The sequence below is a fragment of the Bos indicus genome, chromosome 7 (assembly GCF_029378745.1).
Source record: "Bos indicus isolate NIAB-ARS_2022 breed Sahiwal x Tharparkar chromosome 7, NIAB-ARS_B.indTharparkar_mat_pri_1.0, whole genome shotgun sequence".
Taxonomy (NCBI): domain Eukaryota; kingdom Metazoa; phylum Chordata; class Mammalia; order Artiodactyla; family Bovidae; genus Bos; species Bos indicus.
The window spans coordinates 21,359,546-21,379,231 of NC_091766.1; the positions used below are offsets into that span (position 1 = coordinate 21,359,546).

The following is a 19,686-nucleotide window of genomic DNA, read 5'->3' on the forward strand; positions in this document are numbered from 1 at the left end:
TTTCTTAGTGATGTTTTTTGAAAAGTTTTATATTTCGTTGAAGTCTCACTATCAGTTTTTCTTTTATCACATGCTTTTTTGGTGACATAGCTCAGAAATTTTTTCCAAACCCAGGACCACAAAGATTTTCTCCTGTGTTTTTATCTAGAAGTTGTAAACATGTAGATCTTCATTCAGTTCAGTCGCTCAGTCGTGTCCGACTCTTTGGGACCCCATGAATCCCAGCACGCCAGGCCTCCCTGTCCATCACCAACTCCCAGAATTCACTGAGACTCACGTCCATCAAGTCAGTGATGCCATCCAGCCATCTCATCTTCTGTCGTCCCCTTCTCCTCCTGCCCCCAATCCCTCCCAGCATCAGAGTCTTTTCTAGTGAGTCAGCTCTTTGCATGAGGTGGCCATGGTATTGGAGTTTCAGCTTCAACATCAGTCCTTCCAATGAACACCCAGGACTGATCTCCTGTAGGATGGACTGGTTGGATCTCCTTGCAGTCCAAGGGACTCTCCAGAGTCTTCTCCAACACCACAGTTCAAAAGCATCAATTCTTCTCCGCTCAGCTTTCTTTTTTTTTTTTATCTTTCCTGATTGCTCTGACTTAGACTTCCAATTCTATATTGAATAAAATTAGCAAAAGTGGGCAGCCTTATTTTATTCCTGATTTAGAGGAAATACTTTTTTCTTTTCACCATTGAGCATGATATATTGGCTGTGGGTTTGTCACACAAAACTATTATTATGTTGAGGTTTGTCCCCTTTAATTGCACTTTATTGAGAGCTTTATCGTAAATATCTGTTGAATGTGTCAAAAGCTTTTCTGCATCTATTGAGATAGCTATATGATTTTTACTATTCAATTTGGTTTTTTAATATTTATTTATTTTAATTGGAGGCTAATTACTTTACATTATTGTATTGGTTTTGCCATACATCAACATGAATCCGCCATGGGTGTACATGTGTTCCCCATCAGCTTTCTTTATAGTCCAGCTCTCACATCCATACATGACCACTGGAAAAACCATAGCCTTGACTAGATGGACCTTTGTTGGCAAAGTAATGTCTCTGCTTTTGAATATGCTATCTAGGTTGGTCATAACTTTCCTTCCAGGGAGTAAGCGTCTTTTAATTTCATGGCTGCAATCACCATCACTGCATTTAAGATCTTAAATTTCTTAAAAATAATTTGATTTATTTTTTGGCTGTGCTGGGTCTTCATTGCTCCATGGGCTTTTCTCTAGTTGTGGTGAGCCAGGGCTACTCTCTAGTTGCAGTGTGCAGGCTTCTTGTTGCAGTGGCGTCTCCTTATGCAGAGCACAAGGCCCAGTATATGTGGCACATGGGCTTAGTTGCTCCATAGCATGTGGGATTCCTGACCAGGGATTGAACCTGTGTCTCCTGCATTGGCAGGCAGATTCTTTACCACTGAGCCACTGGGAAAGCCCTCTGGCCAATTTTAATTTTTATATATGATGTGAAGTTGGGGTCTGAGGTTTTTTTTTTTGCTTTCTCTGTCTCACTCCCTTTTTTCCCTATCTTGCTTGTGGATGTCTAATTGTTCCAGCATCATTTATTGAGAAGACTGCTGCTGCTAAGTCACTTCAGTCATGTCCGACTCTGTGCGACCCCATAGATGGCAGCCCACCAGGCTCCCCCGTCCCTGGGATTCTCCAGGCAGGAACACTGGAGTGGGTTGCCATTTCCTTCTCCAATGCATGAAAGTGAAAGTGAAGTCGCTCAGTCGTGTCCGACTCTGTGCGACCCCATGGACTGCAGCCCACTAGGCTCCTCTATCCATGGGATTTTCCAGGCAAGAGTACTGGAGTAGGGTGCCATTGCCTTCTCCAAGAAGACTACTCTATCTCTATTGAATTAACTTGGTGTTTTTATCAAAATTCAACTGACCACAGATCATATGACATCAGTTGCTCAGTCATGTCCGACTCTTCGCGACCCCATGAATCCCAGTACGCCAGGCCTCCCTGTCCAACACCAACTCCCGGTGTTCACTCAGACTCACGTCCATCGAGTCAGTGATGCCATCCAGCCGTCTCATCCTCTGATGTCCCCTTCTCCTCTTGCCCCCAGTCCCTCCCAGCATCAGAGTCTTTTCCAATGAGTCAACTCTTCGTATGAGGTGGCCAAAGTATTGGAGTTTCAGCTTTAGCATCATTCCTTCCAAAGAAATCCCAGGGCTGATCTCCTTCAGAATGGACTGGTTGGATCTCCTTGCAGTCCAAGGGACTCTCAAGAGTCTTCTCCAACACCACACTTCAAAAGCATCAATTCTTCGGCGCTCAGCCTTCTTCACAGTCCAGCTCTCACATCCATACATGACCACAGGAAAAACCATAGCCTTGACTAGACGGACCTTTGTTGGCAAAGTAATGTCTCTGCTTTTGAATATGCTATCTAGGTTGGTTATAACTTTGCTTCCAAGGAGGAAGTGTCTTTTAATTTTATGGCTGCAGTCACCATCTGCAGTGATTTTGGAGCCCAGAAAAATAAAGTCTGACACTGTTTCCACTGTTTCCCCATCTATTTCCCCTGAAGTGATGGGACTGGATGCCATGATCTTCGTTTTCTGAATGTTGAGCTTTAAGCCAACTTTTTCACTCTCCACTTTCACTTTCATCAAGAGGCTTTTTGGTTCCTCTTCACTTTCTGCCATAAGGGTGGTGTCATCTGCATATCTGAGGTTATTGATATTTCTCCCGGCAATCTTGATTCCAGCTTGTGCTTCTTCCAGTCCAGCGTTTCTCATGATGTACTCTGCATTTAAGTTAAATAAGCAGGGTGACAATATACAGCCTTGACGTACTCCTTTTCTATTTGGAACCAGTCTGTTGTTCCATGTCCAGTTCTAACTGTTGCTTCCTGACCTGCATACAGATTTCTCAAGAGGCAGGTCAGGTGGTCTGGTATTCCCATCTCTTTCAGAATTTTCCACAGTTGATTGTGATCCACACAGTCAAAGGCTTTGGCATAGTCAATAAAGCAGAAATAGATGTTTTTTCTGGTACTCTCTTGCTTTTTCCATGATCCAGCGGATGTTGGCAATTTGATCTCTGGTTCCTCTACCTTTTCTAAAAGGAGCTTGAACATCTGGAAGTTCACGGTTCACATATTGCTGAAGCCTGGCTTGGAGAATTTTGAGCATTACTTTACTAGCGTGTGAGATGAGTGCAATTGTGCGGTAGTTTGAGCATTCTTTGGCATTGCCTTTCTTTGGGATTGGAATGAAAACTGACCTTTTCCAGTCCTGTGGCCACTGGTGAGTTTTCCAAATTTGCTGGCATATTGAGTGCAGCACTTTCACAGCATCATCTTTCAGGATTTGGAATAGCTCAACTGGAATTCCATCACCTCCACTAGCTTTGTTCGTAGTGATGCTTTCTAAGGCCCACTTGACTTCACATGCCAGGATGTCTGGCTCTAGGTCAGTGATCACACCATCGTGATTATCTGGGTCGTGAAGCTCTTTTTTGAACAGTTCTTCTGTGTATTCTTGCCATCTCTTCTTAATATCGTCTGCTTCTGTTAGGTCCATACCATTTCTGTCCTTTATCGAGCCAATCTTTGCATAAAATGTTCCTTTGATATCTCTGATTTTCTTGAAGAGATCTCTAGTCTTTCCCATTCTGTTGTTTTCCTCTATTTCCTTGCACTGATCGCTGAAGAAGGCTTTCTTATCTCTTCTTGCTATTCTTTGGAACTCTGCATTCAGATGTTTATATCTTTCCTTTTTTCCTTTGCTTTTTGCTTGTCTTCTTTTCACAGCTATTTGTAAGGCCTCCCCAGACAGCCATTTTGCTTTTTTGCATTTCTTTTCCATGGGGATGGTCTTGACCCCTTGTGGTCTTGACCACAAATAGGTGGGCTTATTTCTGGATTGTCAGTTCTATTCCATGTCTGTCCTGTTTTATTTACTGTAGCTTTGTAAAATGTTTTGAAATTAGGTAGTGTATGTTTTCTAATTTTGTTACTCTGTCAAAATTGTTTTTACTTTTCTAGGTCCTTTGCATTTTTATATAAAAGTTTTAGGGACACTTTGTCAGTTTACACACACAAACACACACACACACTCAATACCACCTAGGATTTTGGTAGGGATTGTGTTGAATTACTATTCTGACACTATTGAATCTTCCAATACATGAACATGATGTATCTATTTATGTCTTAATTTCTTTCATCAGTATTTTGTAGTTTTTAATTGCAGATCTTGTACTACTTTTGGTAAGCTTTCTTAAGTATTTTTTGATGCTTATTGTGAACAGAATTGTTCTCATAATTTTCTTTTGGGAATTGCACATTGTTCATGTATAGAAATGCAATAGATTATTTTAGACTTTTTAAATTGAGATAAATTTTAAATAACATGAGTAAGTGGTAAAGCGTTCATCATTTCAGTCATGTTTGACTCTTTGCGACCCCATGGACTGTATCCCGCCAGGTTCCTCTGTCCATGGAATTCTCGAAGAATACTGGAGTGAGTTGCTGTTCCCTCCTCCAGAGGATCTTCACAACCTAGGGATTGAACCTGGCCACCAGGGAAACCTAATAAGTTCACTATTTTAACCATTTTACACTGCACAAATTAGGGGGTTTTAGTACCTTCATACATGCAACTATGTATCTGTTCCCAGAACATTTCCATCACCCCTCAAAGAGACTCTGTACCCATTAGCAGTTACTCCCAATTCTCTCTTTCCTACCCTGGCAATCACTTACTTTGTGTGTATGAGTTTGCCTCTTCTGGGCATTTCTAATATATAGAATCATACACCATTTATTCTGGTGTGTCTGGCTTCTTGTTAACGTGATTTAAAATTTTTATTTATTTATTTATTTATTTTTTGGCTGCACTGGGTCTTGCTGCGCTTGGTCTGTCTCTAGTTGCAGTGACTTCTGTGGTTGCAGAGCCTAGGCTCTAGGGCATGTGTGTTTAGTTGCCCCATGGCATGTGGAATCTTCCCAGTCCCAGGACTGAGCCTGTGTCTCTGGTATTGATTGGCAGGCAAATTCTTAACAGCTGGACCATCAGGGAAATCCTAGCATGATATTTTTGACGTTCATCCATGTTGTAAGTATCCATACTTCATTCTTTTTTTATGGCCAAATGATGTTCCATTGTCTGGATACGCTATATAGTTTATTCATCAGTTGATGAACATTTGGGTTGTTTCCATTTCTTAGCTTTTATGAATAATGTTGCTATGAACATTGTACAGGAACATTGTACAGGAACATTGTACAAAAACATTGTACAAGTTTTTATGTGGACATATATTTTCAGTTTTCCTAGGTACCTAGTAATATAACTGCTGAGTCAAAAGGCTAACTGCCTTCATGTTCATGTTTGGCAGAAACCAACAAAATTCTGTAAAGCAATTATCCTTCAATTAAAAAATAAATTAAAACAAAAACAAACCAAAAAAAAGGTAACTGCCAGTCTGTCTTCCACAATGGCTATACCATTTTTACATTCTCACCAGCAATATGTGAGATTTCCAATGTCCGCATATCTTTGCCAAAGCTTGTTATTTGTCTTTTTGATTATAGACAATGTGGTGGGTGTGATCTCTCATGTGGGAGCTCATGTTTTTCAGCTGATTTTTGTATGTTAATTTTGTATACTGCAACCTTGGTAAATTTATTATTTCTAGTAGGCTTTTTTTTGGGGGGATAAACTCCCTAGGATTTTCTACACACGAGAGCTCACCTGAAAATGGCTTCTTTCTTTCCAGTCTTTCTGTTATTTGAATTGCCCTGACTGGAATAGAACCTCCAGTACAGTGTAGAATAGAAATGGTAAGGGGGACATTTTTGTATTGTTCCTAATCTTAGGGAGAAAGCATTCATACTTTTACCAATGTGACGTTCTCTGTAGATTTTTCATAGACCCTTTACCAGATTGAGTGAGTTCCTGTCTGTTCTTAGGTTGCTGAGTTTTTTTCAGAAATGTATATCAGATTTTGCCAAATGCAATTTTGTTGCACTTAAATTATTTTTAAAAGTTTGTCCATTACATTGATTCATTTTAAAATGTGAAATCGGCATGCCCTTGGTCATGGTATATTATCCTCTCATATAATGTTAGATTTGATTAGCTAAAATGTTTAATATTTTTGCAACTGTGGCCATGAGGGATGTAAGTAATGTAGTTTTCTTATAGTATCTTTATCTGGTTTTGGTATCAGAATAATGCTAGTGTCATAGAATGAGTTGAGAAGTATTCCCTCCTTTTTAATTATCTGGAAAAATTTGCCTAGGATTAGTAGTATATCTTCTCTAAGTGTTTGGTAGGATTCACCAGTGAAGCCTACTAGGCCGGGAAATTTTTTCATGGAAAGGTTTTTAGCTACAGATTGAATTTCTTTAATGGATACAGGAATATTCAGGTTATGTTTTTTATTTATTTATTTTTTTAGTGAGCTTTGGCAGTTTGTCTTTAATGGAATTTGTTTCATCTAAGTTATGGGCTTTATTGGAGGACAGATGTGTGTGTTAATCCTCTGTTCTTATGTTAGAATGTAGTGATGTAACCTTTTTCATTCCTGGTATTGGTAATGTGTGTTCTCTTTTTCTCCTGATTAATCTGGCAAGAGGTTTATCAGTTTTATTGATCTTTTCTAATTTTCTCAAAGAAGCGACTTTTGGTTTTACTAATTTTTCTTCATTATTTTTATGATTTTCAATTTCATTGATTTCTTCTTTTTTTTCCTCTTACTTGCTTCTTTTTCTGCTTTCTTAAAGTAAAAGCCAAGGCCATCATTTTGAAACCTTCCTTTATAATATAGGAGTTTAATGCTCTAAATTACCCCCTAAGTACTGCTTTAGTGACATCATACAGATTTTGACATAGGGTGTTTCATTTTTATGCATTGCAAAATACTTTCTATTTTCCTGCTTGATTTCTGGGTTATTTAGACATGTCTTAGTTTCCACATGGTTTGACATCTTTTCTGTTACTGATTTCTAATGTAATTCCATTCGTCAGAGAACATACTCTATGTAACTTGCATCTTTTGTTTTATGGCCCAGAATGTGGTTTATTATTATTCAGTGTTTTGTGTATATCTGAGAAGGATGTATATTTTTGCTAATGTTGGAGTTTTTGTAAATGTCCATTAGGTCAGTTTGTTTGGTAGTGTTCAAATCTTCTGTGTACTTAATTATTTTGTACTTGGTCTGTTATTGAGAAGGGGGTATTGAATTCTCTATTAATCTTGTATTTTCCTATGTCATTAAATCTGTCAGTTTTTACTTCATATATTTTGAAACTCTTTGAGTAGCTGCATAAATGCTTAGGGGTGTTATGTTCTCTTGATGAACCTCTTTTTCAGTATTAAATGATTCTCTTCATCCTTGGTAATATTCTTTGCTCCAAAATCTACTTTGTCTGATATTATTATACACATTCTAGTTTTCTTTTGAATGGAATTAACATGATATATCTTTTCCATCGTTTTAACCTATATGTGTTTTTATATTGAAAGTTCATTTCTAGTAGGTAGTTGTCCTGGCGATCACTGAGATCACCCCAGGTTTGATGATAGCTAGGAGGATTCATGGAACTCAGCATATGGTTTTTTTTTGGCTTTGGTTACTAGAACAAAAAGGATACTGGAAAAAACAATCAGCAAAGAGAAAAAGTGCATGTTGTGAAGTCTGGAGGAAATCAATTACAGACGTCTAAGAGTTGTCTCCTGGGGGACCCTCAGGATACACTTAATTCTCTTTGTGAGAGTACTTGTGAATGTTGTCTGTGAGAAAGCTCTGCAGAGACACAGTGCCCAAGGTTTTTATTGGAGGCTGCTCATGGAGGCAGCCTCAGCCTGGCACATGCAAAGATCCCAGACTCTCATAAGAAAAGCAAATGTTTAGTATAAACCACCATGTTTATACAAACAGTTTGGGCATAGTGAGTCATTCTCAATAGTCAGTGATTGGTAGGAACCCTTCCTAAATCTGAATTCCCGGATATCAGCCAAAGGCCAATTTTGAAAGCTGGACTTTGAAAGTATAGCTTTCTCAGGTCTGCTAAGTTAGCGATTTTCTGTGCAGCAGCATGTGACTGGTCTTGGGTTTTAGTCCAATCTTATCTCTGCTTCTTAATTAGGGTATTGAGACAATTTCTGTTTATTGTAATTACTTGCTTAGGTGTAAATCTGTCACCTTGCTGTTTGTTTTCTCTTTGTCCCATTTGTTCTTTGTTCCCTTTTTCTCTTTTTATGCTCTTTAAGGTTAATCAAGTGTTTTTATTATTCCATTCTATGTTCTTTGTTGGTTTATAGCAGTGTATCTTTGTTGCATTTTAGTGGTTGCTTTAGGGTTTATAATATAAATATTAAATATATTATGGTTTTTCAAGTGATATTGTACCACTTAATGGATAATATAAAAACTAACACTATACTTCCATTTCTCTCCTCCTAAGCTTTGTGCTCTTGTTGTCATACATTTTACTTGTACATGTTATAAACTGCAAACCATATTGTTATTATTTTTGTTTAAACCATCAGTTATATTTTAAAGAGATATATATTTAAGGAGAAAAATTGTATTTATTTACCCATGTAATTAACATTTCTAGTATTCTTCATTCCTTTATGTAGATCCATATTTCCACCTAGTATCATTTTTCTTCTGCATTGAAAATTTTTGTTTAAACATTCCTTAGAGTGCGTGTCTATGGGTGATAAATTCTTTCAGCTTTTGTAGTCTAAAAAAGTGGGTTTTTTTGCCTTTGTTTTTGAAGGATATTTTCACTGGATATAGGATTCTAGATTGATGGTTTCTTCCTTTAGTACTTGAAAGGCAATGCTCTTCTTTCTTCCCATTTGAATTAGTTTCTGACCAGAAATCTACTTTCATCCTTATCTTAGTTCCTCTTCATGTAACATGTCTTTCTCTGGTTGCTTTTAGGCTTTTCTCCTTTGTCACTGGCTTTGTCAGTTTGTTTATGATATGCTGTAACGTATTTTTTCTTCATGTTTCTGTGCCAAAGTTCATGAATCTGCATGGATCCGTGGGTTTAATCAAATTTGGAAAATTTTCAGTTATTTTTCTTCAAATATTTTTTCTGTCCTTTCCGCTTTGGAGCAGGGAGGGGGGGGGGTGGATTCTGTAATGACATATATACTTGGCTGCTTGAAATTGTCCCACAGCTCACTGATGCTGGTTTTTTACTTTTAATTTTTTTCTGTGTTTCGTTTTTGATTGTTGGTATGTTTTCAAGTTTACAGATCTTTTCTTCTGCAGTGCCTAATCTATTATCCCTGTGTGTTGTATTTTTCATCTCATACATTGTAGTTTTCATCTCCAGAAGTTCGATATGGGTCTTTGTTATATTATATCTCCCATGCAAGTTTTTCCAAATTTCCATCCAGAGTTTCCACTGAACTTTATTGTATATAGAGTACAGTTTTTATAACTGTTTTAAAGTCATCTGCTAGTTCTAACATTGTGTTAGTTATGAACTAATTTTGATTGATCGATTAATTGATTTCTTCATTATGAGTCATCATTTTGCCTTTTTTTTGCAAGCTTGGCAGTTTTTGGTTGAGTGTTCTGAATTTAACTTTGGGTCTTGGATTTTTTTTTCATTCTATAAATATTCATGGCTTTGTTCTGGGATGCGCTTACTTGAAAGCAGTTTCATCCTTTCAGATCTTTTTTGGAAGATTTTTTGGTTAGGACTAGAGCAGTGCTCAGTGTGAGGTTATTACTCCCCACTACAGAGGCAAGGCCCTGCTGTGTACTGTGTGTTCCTAATGTCCTGTGAATTATGCCTTTGTGAGTGCTGGGGGCTTTTCCTTCCCATCTTTCCATATGATTCCCTCCCCTACTGGCCATATTTAGATAGTTTCCTTATACTTTTGTGCTAGTGAGTATCCCGCTGAATACTTGAGGAGGAACTTCTGTGGATCTCTGGAGCTCTTTCTGTGCAGCTTTCTCTTCTCTGGGAATGTGTCCTCCAAATTCTAGCTATGTTGGCCTCTCTGGACTCTCAGCTTCTTCTCAACTCAGGGAATCTGCTGACAGCTACTTGGGTTCTTCCTCCTCCTCCATGACTTGGATTCTGTCTCACGACAGGAAGCTGGGCAATCATATGACCTACCTTACCTTTCAGGAACCGCAGCCCTTTGTTGACTGATGTTCATTCTCTTGAAAACTATCATTTTATATATTTGGTCTGCTTTTTGTTCCATCAGGAGAGTAAATTTGGTTCTTATTCCATCTTTGTTGGAATCAGAAATGCCACAAGTTGAATTTTGAATTAACAGTTATGTATATATATATAAAATAAACATTATAGAGGGTAATATGTGAATGTCAAGGACTTTCTGCCTGTTTTCTAGTGTATTATGCTGACTGAAGATTGTTGATAGTAAAAATAGAAAAATATTTTGCAAAAGGACAAAAATTAGGCATGTATATATAATGCAGTTTACTGTGCATTATTCACATGTAGTTTAATTGTAACTTTTTGGATTCTCAGTAGCAAGTACATAATCCTTCTACCATTTAAAAAAGATTTTTAAAATGAATAAGCTATTTTTAGAACATTTTATGTTTGCAGTAACATTGAACAAAGTACTGAGAGTTCCCCTGTGTCCCAAAATGCACAACCTTCCCCGCTGTCAACATCCTGCACCACAGTGGTTACATTTGTTAAAATGGATGAGCCTGTATTAACATATCGTTATCCTCCAAGCCCCATATTGCATTAGGGTTCACTCTAGATATGGTACATTCTGTGAGTTTAGACAAATATACACTGACAGTTATTCACCACTGTAATATCATACGCAGTTGTTTTGCTCCGTTCTCTACCTGTTCATCCCTCCCTCCCCCTTAAACCCTGGCAGTCACTGATCTTTTCACTGTCTCCACAGTTCTGCCTTTCCCAGAGTGTCACATAGTTGGAGTTTTATATCTATATATATAGTATGTTGCCTTTTCAGGTTGATAGTAACATTCACTTAAATTCCCTCCATGCCTTTTCATGACTTATTAACTCATCTCTCTTTTTTTAATCAGCAATAATATTCCATTGTCCTGATGTACAGCGATTTTATCTGCCTACAAAGGAAATCTTTGTTGCTTCCAAGTTTTGGCAGTTATATGTAGCTGCTGTAAATATCCTTGTGCAGTTTTTTGATGAACCTTCTGTCATTTTAAGTATTAGCGATAGTTAGAAACAAGGAGATTGGGTAAAATCTCAGGATGTTTTTAGTTTTTAAAAACTAACATTTAAAAAAAAAAATAAATAAAAACTAACATTTAAAAAGTCCATATGAAGGAAATGATAGCATTAGATTTTTTAAGAGTGACATTTAAAAAGTATAAATTTGGATTCTCATTGCTGAGAATAAGATGAGATTCTTTAATTTTAGGAGATTTGTGGTCCTTCTTTCTCAGTTTTAATATTGTAAATTAGTACCCTTTTATTTTAAAATTTTTTAAAATTTAATTTTTATTTTATATTGGAGTATAGTCGGAGAAGGCAGTGACAACCCACTCCAGTACTCTTGTCTGGAAAATCCCATGGATGGAGGAGCCTGGTAGGCCGCAATCCATGGGGTCGCTAAGAGTCAGACACGACTGAGTGACTTCACTTTCACTTTTCACTTTCATGCATTGGAGAAGGAACTGGCAACCCACTCCAGTGTTCTTGCCTGGAGAATCCCAGGGACGGGGGAGACTGGTGGGCTGCTGTCTGTGGGGTCGCACAGAGTCGGACACGACTGAAGTGACTTAGCAGCAGCATAGTTGATTTACAATTGTGTGTTTCAGATATACAGCAAAGTGATTAGGTTATATGGATATCCACCTATTTCGGATTCTTTTCCCATATAGATTATTACAAGTAATTGAGTTCCCTGTGCTGGACAGTATGTCCTTGTTGATTATCTGTTTTATATAGAGTATGTGTATTTATTAACCCCAAACTCCTCACGTAGCCCTGCCTGCCAGGTTTCCCCTTTGGTAACTGTAAGTCTGTTTCTGTTTTGTAAACAAGTTCACTTGTATAATTTTTTTCCAGATTCCACATGTAAGTGATATCATATGATAGTTGTCTTTCTCTGACTTCACTTGGTGTGATAATCTCTAGATCCATCCATGCTGCTTCAAATGGCATTGTTTTATTCTTTTTTATGGCCGATTAGTGTTCCATTGTATATAGGTACCACATCTTCTTTATCTGTTCTGTTGTTGATGGACATTTAGGTTGCTTCCATGCCTTGAGTATTGTAAATAATGCTCTAATGAGCATTGCGGTGCCTATATCTTTTTGAATTATGGTTTTCTGTGGGATTACTGGATCATATGGTGGTTCTATTTTTAGTTTTTTAAGGACCCTCCATAGTGTTCTCCATAGTAGTTATACCAATTTACATTCCCACCAACAGTGTAGGAGAGTTCTCTTTTTTCCACACCCTGTCTAGCATTTATTATTTGTAGACATTTTAACAATGGTCATTCTTACTGGTGCGAGGTGATATGTCATTATGGTTTTGATTTGCATTTCTCTGATAATGAGTGATGTTGAGCATCTTTCATGGGCCTGTTGGCCATCTGTATGTCTTCTTTGGAGAAATGTCTGTTTAGGTCTTCTGCCCATTTTTTGGTTGGGTTATTTGGTTCTTTCATATAGAACTGCATGAGCTGTTTGTATATTTTGCAGATTAATCTCTTGTCAGTGGCATACTTTGCAAATATTTTTTTCCCATTCCATTTAATTTTGTTTATGGTTTCCATTGTTGTGAAAAAGCTTTTAAGCTTAATTAGATCTGATTATTATTATTATTATTTTTATTACCCTAGAAGGTGGATAGAAAACAGTCTTGTGATTTATGTCAAAGAATTCTGCCTATGTTTTCCTCCAGGAGTTCTCTAGTGTCTGGTCTTACATTTAGATCTTTAATCCATTTTGAGTTAATTTTCATGTATGATGTTAGGGAGTGTTTTATTTCATTTTTCTTTTCTTTTTTTTTTTTTACATGTAGCTGTCCAGTTTTCCCAGCACCATTTATTGAAGAGATTGTCTTTTCCCCATTGTATAGTTTTGCCTCCTTTGTCATAGGTTAATTGACAATAAGGGTTTGGGTTTATCTCTGGACTTTTCTATCGTATTACATGGATTTATATTTCTGTTTTTGTGGCAGTACCATGCTATTTTGTGACTGTAGATTTGTTGGATAGTCTCAAATCAGGGAGCCTGATTCCTCTAGCTCCTTTTTCTTTCTCAGGATTGCTTTGGCTATTCTGGGTCTTTTTTGTTACCATATACATTAAAATTTTTTTTGTTCTGTGAAAAACGCCATTGGTCATTTAATAGAGATTGCATTGAATCTGTAAATTGCCTTGGGTAGTATAGTCATTTTGACAGTATTGATTGTTCCAATCCAAGAACATGGTATAGCTTTCCATCCGTTTGTATCACCTTTGGTTTCTTTTGTCAGTGTCTTTCAGAGTACAGGTCTTTTGCCTCTTTAGGTTTATTTTAGGTACTATATGCTTTTTGATGCGGTGGTAAAGGATTGTTTAATTTCTCTGTCTGATCTTTTATTGTTAGTGTATATAGAATTGCAACAGATTTTTGTGTTTTGACTTTGTATTCTGTAACTTTACCAAATTCATTGAGTGCTAGTAGCATTCTGATGGCATCTTTAGGATTTTGTATGTATAGTATCATGTCATCTGCAATGCTGACAGTTTTACTTCTTTTCCAGTATGGATTCCTTTTATTTCTTTTTCTTCTCTGATTGCTGTATCTAAGACTTCCAAAACTGTGTTGAATAAAAGTGGCAAGAATGGACATCTTGTCTTGTTCCTGATTTTGGAGGAAATTCTTTTAGTTTTTCCCTGTTGAGAATGATGTTAGCTGTGGGTTTGTCATATACGGCCTTTGATTATGTTGAGGTAGGGTCCTTCTGTGCCCGCTTTTTGGAGACTTGATCATAAATGGGTGTTGAATTTTGTCAAAAACTTTCTCCGTCTATTGAGATGATCATATGGTTTTTATCTTTCAGTTTGTTAATATGGTTTATCACACTGATTGATTTGTGGTTATTGAAGAATCCTTATATTAACCCCAGGATAAATCCCTCTTGATCATGGTGTATTATTCTTTTAATGTATTGTTGGATTTGGTTTGCTGAGAATTTTGTTGAGAATTTTTGCATCTATGCTCATCAGTGATATTGGAGCCTGCAATTTCCTTTTTTTTGTGTGTGGCGTCTTTGTCTGGTTTAGGTGTCAGGACGATAGTGGCGTCATAGCATGAGTTTGGGAGTGTTCCTTCCTCAGCAATTTTTGTAAAGTTTCAGAGGTGTTAACTCTTCTCTAAATGTTTGATAGAATTTGCCTGTGAAGCCTTCTGGTCCTGGACTTTTGTTTGTTGGGAGTTTTAAAATCAGTTTTAATTTTCAGTTCAGTCGCTCAGTCATGTCAACTCTTTGCGACCCATGGACTGCAATATGCCAGGCTTCCCTGTCCATCACCAACGCCTGAAGTTTGCTCAAACTCATGTCCATCGAGTTGGTGATGCCGTCCAACCATCTCATCCTCTGTTGTCCCCTTCTCCTCCTGCCTTCAGTCTTTCCCAGCATCAGGGTCTTTTCCAGTGAGTCAGTTCTTCCCATCAGGTGGCCAAAGTATTGGAGTTTCAGCTTCAGCAACATTCCTTCCAATGAATATTCAGGACTGATTTCCTTTAGGATGGACTGGTTTGATCTCCTTGCAGCCCAAGGAACTCTCAAGAGTCTTCTCCAATACCATAATACAAAGGCATCAATTCTTTGGCACTCAGCTTTCTTTATAGTCCATCTCTCACTGGGAAAACCATAGCTCTGACTAGAAGGACCTTTGTTGGCAAAGCAGTGTCTCTGCTTTTTAATATGCTGTCTAGGTTGGTCATAACATTTCTTCCAAAGAGCAAGCGTCTTTTAATTCCATGGCTGCAGTCACCATCTGCAGTGATTTTGGAGCCCAAGAAAATAAAGACTGTCACTGTTTCCATTGTCCCCATCTGTTTGCCATGAAGTGATGGGACTGGATGCCATGAGCTTAGTTTTTTGAATGTTGAGTTTTAAGCCAGCTTTTTCACTCTCCTCTTTCACTTTCATCAAGAGGTTCTTTAGTTCCTCTTTACTTTCTGCCGTAAGGATGGTGTCATTTGCGTATCTGAGGTTATTGATATTTCTCCTGGCAATCTTGATTCCAGCTTCTGCTTCTTCCAGCCCAACGTTTCTCATACACTCTGCATAGAAGTTAAATAAGCAGGGTGACAATATACAGCCTTGATGTACTCCTTTCCCAATTTGGAACCAGTCTGTTGTTCCATGTCTGGTTCTAACTGTTGCTTCTTGACCTGCATAGAGATTTCTCAGGAGGCAGGTCAGGTGGTCTGGTATTCCTATCTCTTGAAGAATTTTCCACAGTTTGTTGTGATCCACACAGTCAAAGGCTTTGGTGTAATCAATAAAGCAGAAGTAGATGTTTTTCTGTAACTCCCTTGCTTTTTCTATGATCCAACAGATGTTGGCAATTTGATCTCTGGTTCCTCTGCCTTTTCTAAACCCAATTTGAACATCTGGAAGTTCCTGGTTTACGTACTATTGGAGCCTGGCTTGGAGAATTTTGAGCAGGAGAATTGAGCATTTTAGGAATCAGTGACCATTTCAGGAATGTTTTGGGTTTTAGTTCTAGAAGGTCTTGTAGGTGTTCATAGAACCGTTCAACTTCAGCTTCTTTAACGTTACTAGAGGCAGTGATCAAGACCATCCCTGTTGTAACTTGTAATTGGTCTGTTTGTATTTTGTATTTCTTCTTGGTTCAGTCTTTGAAGGTTGTATATTTCTAAGAATTTGTCCATTTCTTCTAGGCTGTCCATTTCATTGACATATAGTTGCTTGTAGTAGTCTCTTATGATGCTTTGTATTTCTGCGGTGTCCATTATAACTTCCTTTTCATTTCTAACTTTATTGATGTGAATCGTCTTTTTTCTTAATGAGTCTGGCTAAAGATTTATCATTTTATCTTTTCAGAGAAGCAACTTTTAGTTTTATTGTTCTTTTCTGTTGTTTTCTTTGTCTCTATTTCATTTATTTCTGCTTCTCCTCTGATTGTTTGATTTCTTTCCTTCTACTAATTTTGGGTTTTGTTTGTTCTTCTTTCTCTAGTTACTTAATATACTTTTAAAATTAGTAATGTTCATGTATTTAATACATTCATAGAAATTGCATTCATTTTATTTATGTATTTTTTTGGCTGTGCTAGATCTTCGTTGCTTTGCATAGGCTTTCTCTAGTTGTGGCAAGCGGGGGCTACTTTTTGTTGTGGTGCTTGAGCCTCTTATTATTACAGTGACTTCTCTTGTTGCAGAGTATAGGCTCTAGGCACACGGACTTCATTAGTTGTGGCCCAGAGGCTCAGTAGTTGGAACTTGTGGCCCCTAGTGTGTGCAGACTTACATAGTTGTGCCACACAGCCTCAGCAGTTGTGGCTTGTGGGCTCTAGAGTGTTGGCTCAGAGGCACACAGGCGTAGTTGCTGCACAGCATGTGGGATCTTCCCAGACCAGGGATCCAACCTGTGTCCCCTGTGGTGGCAGGCAGATTCCTATCCACTGCACCACTAAGGAAGTTCTGCATTAAGTAGGTATTAATTTTGAGTTAAAAATTTTTTTTTGGTCATTATATACTGGTAAAAATACATGGGCTGTGCAGCCAACTGGAGTGTGTTCAGATTTTGTGTAAAATGACATAGAGCAAGTAATTCAACCTCTCTAAGCCTTTGTTTCCTCAGCTAAGCTGTGGGGATATAAATATTGCCTAGCTCTTAGGATTGGGGTGAAAATTAAATAGGAATGCATATAAAGTATATGACATAGCACATCAGATGATCAGTAAATGATGGCTGTTTTGTCTTTTCTAAGGTGCAGTATATGAGTTCATGGTATTTTTAGCTCCTTTTAATGTAGTAAATTATATTCTTAATGAATGAATTTGAAATATTTAGGGAGTTAGACAAAATTTACTTCTTTATTCCCACATATAGAAATGGTTTATGTTGTGATTATTTTCATTAGAAGTTTGACGATGATGACATTTGTATTAACCGAATAGAGTGGTAGTAGTTAAGGAACCTTTTTCGTTTATGCTGTCACTTCCTAGGCTACCTACTGTAGTCTCTCCTGAGGAAATCTCACCCAGTGCCATAGCTTCAGTTGGCAAATGAGTCTCACCCATCCGCCTGCTTGCTTGGCACATCCATTTGAGTGTATCGTAGACTTAAAGCTCAGTACCTCCAAACTCAGGGCATGATCTTCCCGTTCAAACTGTTATTTCTTCCAGTGGTGTTCACCATCTCAGAACATAGCTTAGCATTACATTCCCTTGGTCAGGCCAGAAATTTGAAAGTCACCCTCAGTTCTTCCTTTTCCCTGGTCCCCTTTTGACTAGTTCTTTCCCAGGCGTCTTGATTCTAACTGCTAAATACCTGTGAAACACTTTCCATCTTTCTCAGCCCCTGCTGTTGTCAGCACCATCTCTTACCTGGTTAACCGTGTCAGCCCTCTAACTGTTTCTTCACTTCTCCCATGCTTGTTTTCAGTTCTTTGTATACAGTATAGCCAGTGATGGTGACACTCTTCTGACTGAAAAATCATTGTGTCTTCACTTTGTTTTTAAGATAAGCTCTAGAACCTTAACATGTTCTTCATCACCCTGTGTAATTAATCAGTTTTTTCAGCTCTAACCGCATCCACTGTCCTTTTCCATCTCTGTTTCTTCCATTCTGGTCTCCTTGCATTTTTGCAAAATCTCCATTTTCTTTTTTGCCTTTTGCTGCCCATCTGTTTCTAACTCATGCTCATATATTAGATGGACTCTTCTGGAAAGCCTTCTTTGACCTCTTCCCCTTTCCTTCTTCCTTAGTTTTCTTGCCTTGATTATGTCCCTGACTCTCACGTAGAACTCTGTGTTTCTCATTCCCAACACTCATCTTGGTTATAATTATTTGGCTAATATGTCCTCCCCAAGATGACACATAGCATGAGATTAAAGATTGTGTTTGTCTTTATCATTGTGTCCCTGAATCATAGCACCATGCCAGACTCAGGTGTGTAGTATTTGTTAAATGAATTAATTTGCCTATTTAGAAAATTTAAGTTGTATCTGTAATTACTTTTAATATATTGTCACTTCTTTTTGTTAATTCCCCCTATTCCTTACAGCTGTTACTTAAAACTTTTATTTTGAAATAACATACTTATTTTAGGATTAAGCTATTTGCTAGGTGTCATGTTGGTTGCTTGAAGTAAATTGTTTCATGTGATTCTTACTTGTTTCATGTGATCAATGCAGAATAGTTATTCTTATCCTCATTTTACTATTGAGTTAATCTTTGGGTAGATAGTTTCTAAGGTCATACGTCGAAAAGTGGCAAATGTGTAGATTCACGTTGAGGTCTTTCTACTCTGGGACCTTTGTTCTTTTGCTGTAACTATACTACCTTCTCCAATTTAATGTCCGCATTAAGTAATTAACAAACATAAATTTCTTAGGATTAGCTAAAATGTTCGATTTTACATTTATCTCATTGGCTCTAGAACTTCAACAGTACTGTGCTCGTGTGCTACACAGTTCATGCTGTAATTGCTGATAATAAAGGAGAAATTTATATTAGAATAAACTTTAAATCCAGGCTAGAAATTGCATCACAGTGTCAAAAGAATTAATTTTAAGAGCTATTGTTCTGTAGCATCAGACTCTACAAAGTGATTGATTCTCTTCATTGTTTTCAGGGACTATTTTTGCATATGGACAAACTGGAACTGGGAAAACGTTTACCATGGAAGGTGTTCGAGCTGTTCCTGAACTTAGAGGAATCATTCCAAATTCCTTTGCTCACATATTTGGTCATATTGCAAAAGCAGAGGGTGATACGAGGTAAAATAATTATTTTCTAATATCGAGAAGTACAAACATAAGATGTACAACCTTTATAAACACGTTTTTAAAACTGTTCTAATAAATATTTCACTGTTTTCTTTACAGATTTTTGGTTCGAGTGTCTTATTTGGAAATATATAATGAAGAAGTTCGTGACCTTTTGGGCAAGGATCAGACACAGAGGTTAGAGGTAAGGATAATTGAAATTGGAATACTTACCAGAGCAAGAGAATGTGTACTGAATTAAGTTCTTTTTTGAACAAAAGGTACTCTTAATATTTTATTATTTTTGACCAGGAAACTTGGTAACATGCTTCAAAAATACAACTATTTTAAACACTTATGCATTGAAAAGTGTTGGTTCCTACCCTATTTCTCCCCACCCTAAGATAACCACTTTCGGTATCCTTTCAGTGTTATTTATGTAAATACAAATATAATTTTAGTTTTACTTTAAATGTAGCACCCTATATACATTGATCTGCACCTTTTTTTAAACTAAAATTTTTATTGAGATAAATTCACATGCAATTGTAAGAAATAATACAGAGGATTACCCTTTACACAGTTTTCCCCAGAGATAACATTTTACAAAGCTATAATGCAATATCATAATCGTGATATTGATCTTGATATAATCCACAGATATAATCTGTTTGAATCCATTGTTCAAATGCCCCAGTTTTTCTTGTAGTCATTTGTATTGTATACTGTTTTATCA

The 19,686-nt window shown here is 37.3% G+C and overlaps 1 protein-coding gene across 5 annotated transcripts in view; it reads left to right on the forward strand.

The window, feature by feature from the left end:
• Positions 1-19,686, forward strand: part of KIF3A (kinesin family member 3A) — a 94,460-nt gene that overhangs the window by 6,855 nt on the left and 67,919 nt on the right. For all 5 annotated transcript variants that reach the window (XM_070793190.1, XM_070793188.1, XM_070793189.1 and 2 more), the window contains 2 exons: positions 18,818-18,962; positions 19,071-19,155. In XM_070793190.1, coding sequence (XP_070649291.1) covers positions 18,818-18,962; positions 19,071-19,155 — 230 coding nt within the window. The remainder of the gene's footprint in view (positions 1-18,817; positions 18,963-19,070; positions 19,156-19,686) is intronic.